At 42.4% G+C, this 6,009-nt stretch overlaps 1 protein-coding gene across 1 annotated transcript; it reads right to left on the minus strand.

Moving 5' to 3' along the window:
* Positions 1-94: 94 nt before the first annotated feature.
* LOC139654048 (solute carrier family 41 member 2-like) lies at positions 95-4,622 on the minus strand (the record flags this gene model as incomplete). Its single annotated transcript, XM_071531068.1, has 6 exons — positions 4,230-4,622; positions 3,576-3,683; positions 2,260-2,331; positions 1,949-2,093; positions 451-597; positions 95-242 (listed from the first exon to the last, which is right to left on the minus strand). Coding segments are annotated over exons 1-6 (1,013 nt in total), but the record flags the coding sequence as incomplete, so codon positions are not given.
* Between the last annotated feature and the right edge of the window lie 1,387 nt (positions 4,623-6,009).

The following is a 6,009-nucleotide window of genomic DNA, read 5'->3' on the forward strand; positions in this document are numbered from 1 at the left end:
CTTACTAGCACAACAAAATGTGCAAAAAGTAAAGGAGTCTGAATACTTTCACAAAGACCTAAGGAACAGTCATTTCTGAAGCTGAGTGGAGCACCTGCTGATGACCATTGCTGTAACGATTGGTTCCCATCCTGTGCGGAGGAGGATGCTGCTGGCTGGGTGTTTGGAGGAGATGGCCACCCAAAGAGGGATCAGGGACAAAAATAACAGATCCACCAAGTACAACACATAGGGATACACTTCTGTAAAGAGAGAAGACAATCATTAATACATACATTTTCAACCAGGACTCACTCTGAAACTAGACAACAATGAGTCAAGTCTCAGATCTTCATGAATGGGTCTGATCTTTTTGAAAACTTCATGCAAAGCTGATTCCTTGCTGCAAAAATGGTCACAAGTGCCATCTGTTGGCCGAAAGTGAAAATGACAAAGCCTGTCCTTCTTTACCTATGAATGTGTAGAACCACTGACTGAAGCAGGCCAGGAAGGCGAGAGTGATGAGGTCCCCGAAGCTGGCCGCCATGGGCGTGGCCACATTGTCGGGGTTGATTCCCATCTTCTTGGAGCCAATGATCACTCCAACCATAATGACACCTAGAGAGGGTAAAAGCCCAAGTAAAAGTTTTTGATCTATGAAGTGAAATGGGATTGGTCCTGAAGGGGTTCATTCTCTGGGGACATGAGAGATGTGTCCCAAAACATTTCGCCCCTTCTTCCCTGGCCTCTCACACTATACTACATGCCTTCTACCAGGATGTAGCTTGTAGCAGACAAAGGGAAGAGAGGAAATGAGAGACAGGGACTGGGACAGCATCATAAATGAGAGTAAATGCTCTGTAAAATAACATATTATTTCAGTATGTATTAAGACATTATTGCCATCAACTTTCAAGTAATTGAATCTTGACGGTTTCTGCTTTTTGTCAGTATTCTAAAAGCGGAGTGTTTGTCCTCATTGATGATTCAGTCTTCTCACACAACTGGCACAATCATCTCACACTGAAGCACAGGATGCGGTTTTCTGCTGGGTCATGTAATTTATTCCCTGGAGAAGGATAGCTACACTCGGGCATCGTCTGCCAAAGGAGGATTATGTTGATGTTTTAAGAAGCTTTTCTGCTCTCCTCTGCTATTGAGACAAGAGGCAACAGGCAGGCATGAGCGCTGGATTTCAGGACACGGAGCAAAGCAGGAGGGAGGGAGCAGGGGAAAGGATGAGTTATTTTTGGACTTTTGGGAGGGAGCCCTGATATGGGAGAATCAAAGACATATGGCTACAGGTGACTTGAGATATTGTTGGTTTTGCGTATCTCTCTTAGTCATATCAAATAGAAAGAGGTTCTGGGATTTTGTGGGTTGATCAGCAGAAACTGCATCCAAAAATTATTAACCCAGTGCCTAATTGATTTGAATGTCCTAAATCAGTTGCTGCCTCAGAGCAGTGCCAAGGTCCCACAGACAGAAACAGAAACAAAATGATTTGTACCATGGAGAACAGATGACCAAAGCAACATTGTTTTAAGAAAGGCTGTCATGTCCATTATTTTCCAGGTATATAGGAGTCTTTGCTCAGAAAATAGCCCAAACAATGACCACAGGGGGGCACGGTTCATGGAAAAAGAATAAATGAGCGGCCTCATACAGAGATGGTGGGGGTGGAAATGAACTGGAGCGAAATGAATAGTTGATTTCTCAGAAGTGCGGGGATCAGTTCCAGTAAATGTATAATGTATTACAGCCAATGAAGCCATCTGAGGGTTCACAAGGTCCATGCCAGTGAGAAGGATGCAACTAATTGAGATGAAAGTGGGAGGGAGAAAAGTGGACTGTCAAAAGGTTTGAACAGTTGTAATGGTGATGAGTAGGTGTGTGTGTGTGTGTGCTTTTTGAACTCAAGTAAATGTCAAGGACAGGGGGTGGAGGTGAGGACAGTTTGTGTCCTTACCTTGCAGTAATGAGGCCATGAAGGCAGTGGCAACACTGGTGGAACACAGGAGCACTGCGTGATTAAAGAGCATCCCTCCTTCCACCATGCAGCCTAATGCAGCTGCCATCAGCGCAGCCAGCAGGCCCAGCACTGTGGCCTGCAGCTGGAAATGGACAGTTGAATTGAAAATATCCATAATATTTGGTAGATTACAGTAAAATGTAGTATAGAGAGTTAATAATGCAAGGATGGTTCGTGAGAGGCAGCCGTTCACATAACACACTTCAACTTGATCATAAATTTTCTTGTCACAATTTGACACAGTCTACCTGCTTGAGAGCCAGGTTCCCAGTGATCAAACTCCACTTTTCTCTTGCAGACTCCATTTTGCCGGCATTCACCTGACAACATCAGAGAAACATTTTCCATATCATAAAAACAGGCCAGGTGTCATGTGTATGAGGGTGAGTCTTGCCTTTTTGAGTTAAATTGAGTGTTGCCCCATGTTTTCTTGGATTTTTTGAAAAAAAAAATTTCATCTTTGTAGTGCCACCGATACTTTTCATATATATCTGGTAATAAATCCAGTAAATAACGTGCTAATTCATGTGACAATAGAGTCTTTATTTTAGCAATCCATTTGATGTTATTCCAAGAGAGAAGGTGTGAAGGTGGCAGTCGCCTGAAAGATCATGGTCAATTACATTCAGAGCAAGAATTCATTCCAATGATGTTTTTGTTATGCAAAACATTACACATGTTTTTGTTGTTATTGCATTACAATTTGCTTCAATAAAAACAACCTGATACATTACCTTTGGGCTATGAAAAACAAGAAGATGGTGACTTGTGGTGACTTGCACTAGGTGTTGTGTGTAATGCTAGTCTATGAAGTGAGTCAATGCAACACAAATTGCTGACAGTAGCCTTTACTGACTATTATTGGAATTGTAGCAGCTTAAATTATTTGACAATCAGTTCAAACAAGTACAAACATGATCACAGACTGACAAAAAAAATCACACACTACCTTGGAGCAAAGAATAAAACATGACATGAAAGGGCAAATCAAACTGACTTAGAAAGTAAGTAAGTAACTAAGGTTTTAACATTAGAGATGTCTATTATCTTTTTACAGGAATAGACACACACTCAGATATTTTACTGCAAGTTGAGCCACTGCTGTGGCCTTCACAGGCCGGTGAGGATTTTCACACCAGGACACAAAACCCATTATGCAAGAAGGAAAAAATATAATACTGAGAATGAGGCCATAGTTATCCAACTGATCCATTGTATTGATTTTATTTGCATTATTCAGACTCTCACTCAAACTCTCTTGCACATCTCACTTAACTGTCCATGAGAATGACAGAGTCCATCTTTTACATTTTAACGTTTTGAGGCATTTTAACGATTGTGTAACTGTGTAAACAAGTACTGACAAGAAGTCAGTTTTCTTGTACATGATGGTAAGGGTGATTCTGATTCGATTAAATCAATCTATAATTATGTATACATGTCTGCATGTGTTTGTGTCTGTGTGTGTGTGTGTGTGTATGTGTGTGTGTGTGTGTGTGCGTGTGTGTGTGTGTGTGTGTGTGTGTGTGTGCGTGTGTGTGTGTGTGTGTGTGTGTGTACTCACAGCAGTTGACAGTCTGGAGGCCAGGGTCATTTCCAGGTTCCCCTTCAGGCCTAACACAGCAGGAACCAGAATGAAGATTTCTGTGATCTCCTCGAAGACTTCCCAGTGCTGCCATGGAAACACACACAGGGCAAAACACTTAAACACACAATAAATGATCAGATTTTTTTGAGTTAAGAACTTAAAGATTGACAGGCCTAAACCTGTTTTGAAATTCAAACCTAGATTTGCTTTTTTTTTCATTTTATTCTGCCCTTACTTACACCCCCCTTTCTCCCAATATCACTATATTCTTGTCTCGTTTCCCCCTTTTCCTCTTTAACTGAACTCGGTACAGCAGAATTTCCGAACCTTTCTTACATCCATTCTCCCTTTCTCCGTCTGTCCTTTACTCCCTTGTCTCTTGACCCCTGATTTTTTCATTTCATCCTACTCCCTCTGTCTGTTTTTTCAACCCTCTGCACATTGTTTCAGTGTTCCCCTCTTTTTAACCCTTCACTTCTGGGCAAAAACTGATCATGTAATAATCTAATTCACTAGAAAAGACTGGTAATGGAGACATCCCCTGGGAGATGATTTAAATCAAATATATTCCTACATTTTTCCCCCTACTTCTGTGTCGTCCCTTGCTTTTCCCTCTTTGTCTCTTCTCACCTGAACCACATCAAGCAGCATCCCAGCAGAGACTGTCCCAAGCCCAGCCAGCAGAAAGGGCACCAGGATTTGCAGCACCATGGAGCAGACTGACTCAGCGGGAGCGTCCCAGGCGCCGCAGCCATCCGGGTCCTTTGCTGCCGTGGTTCCACTGAACTTTGACCCATTGTAGTGTCCATTGGGGAGCAGAGGGTCTGACTCAGTATACGGACGCAGCTCGTAGGTGAGACTGGCGTTTAATGGTGAGATATTCCCATCAGGGAATATCTCACCAATATGTGGACCTCCAGGGAGTTGAGGTGTGGACTGGTTGGATCTGTGCAGGTGGCTGCTGCCTTTTCCCAAAGAGTCACTTAGGCCGACTTGCTGATCCCGTGACCCGGAGACACCCATGATGCTTTGCACTCCTGCTGCTGCTGCTGCTGCACCTAGACTGGTCACACAGACTGAAACAGCTGGGCTAAAAGAAAATTAGTAAGACCGACAATGATTTCTTTGGACTCTGTAAGTGAACAGAGCATTCACAAGGTGGGCCAGGAGCACTACATGAGATACAATAATGGTACAGACAGCACCAACTGCACAGAAGTGGAAATAAAACAATAAAGGATGGGTAAATGGACAATAAAATCACATTTGCTAATCATTGTGACAGTGGCACAGTAAAAAAAACCTTAGCATGTGGTGATACAATTTTGTAAGAGACATACAGGAACTGTGATAGATGACTAAAGATCTGTGTTTGTCCTTCCAAACACATTTCAGTCCCATGAACAGCCAGGTTTGCAGCGCAGGCTGAAACGTAGCTGTAGCATGACAAGGTTGTGTCACAGTCATCTGATGGCACAAATGGCTTGCATTATCATTCTGCATGCCTACGGTTCCCATAAGCAACTCTGAGGCTACTTTGTTTGACAGAGACAATGCACTTCATTTTAAATTTCCAAAAAAAAAAAAAGGGCAAATACTTAACAGTTGAGGTTACCAGTTTGGAAAGGTTGTGAGAGAGTTACTATTGTGCAAAATCAGTTACTTTGGAATTTGCAAATTACACAGCCTGAAGAAGTTGGCAACACAATCTGTCGTTCTCAATATTATATGTATAGACACATTAAGTCAATTGATAATCACCTGATAAAGCAGAACTATAATATACCAACACTGGTGTCACTTTTGTTTTCATTTGCTTGTATTGTACATATTCTGAGTAAAATCAAGACTACAGTACGGAAAGAGTGGTAGAGGAGAAGAATATGAAAGTACCTTACCTTTAATGTGAAACCACAGGAGAAAAAGAGGAAAAGATACAGATACTCCACATGTATTCTCCCAGTCCTCTCCTGTCCATAACTCTTCCTCCCGGCCTCTAACTTTCTCCCCCCCCTTCACCTCCCTCCACTTATCTATCTCTGTCTTTCACTCCCTCTCTCATGCCTAGTTGCTTGCATATTCAAACACAGTGGCAGCCTGCACAAGAGATAGGAGGACAGGCGGACAGACAGACACACCTCTTTGACAGTCCGTTGTAAATGAGGGGCCTATTTTATTGGTTTGGCCAGTGAGGGTTGTCCTGTGTCTGTATTATAGCCAGCATGTTGCTTCAGTGGTCAGGAACTCTTAAATTTCAATATCATGAGCTTTATTTGTATGAATATATGAAACAATCAATGTAAATCAAGAGTCTCTCTGTTTCGCTCTCTCTCTCTCTCTCTCTCTCTCTCTCTCCTTAACCATAGACCCCTCTAAACTCCATTTCCCATGACCACTAGCGAGTATTCAC

This window comes from Centroberyx affinis, unplaced genomic scaffold (assembly GCF_046629955.1).
Source record: "Centroberyx affinis isolate AG114_WGS23_722 - 3 ecotype Tasmania unplaced genomic scaffold, CSIRO-AGI_Caff_v1 ptg002027l_1, whole genome shotgun sequence".
NCBI lineage: Eukaryota > Metazoa > Chordata > Actinopteri > Beryciformes > Berycidae > Centroberyx > Centroberyx affinis.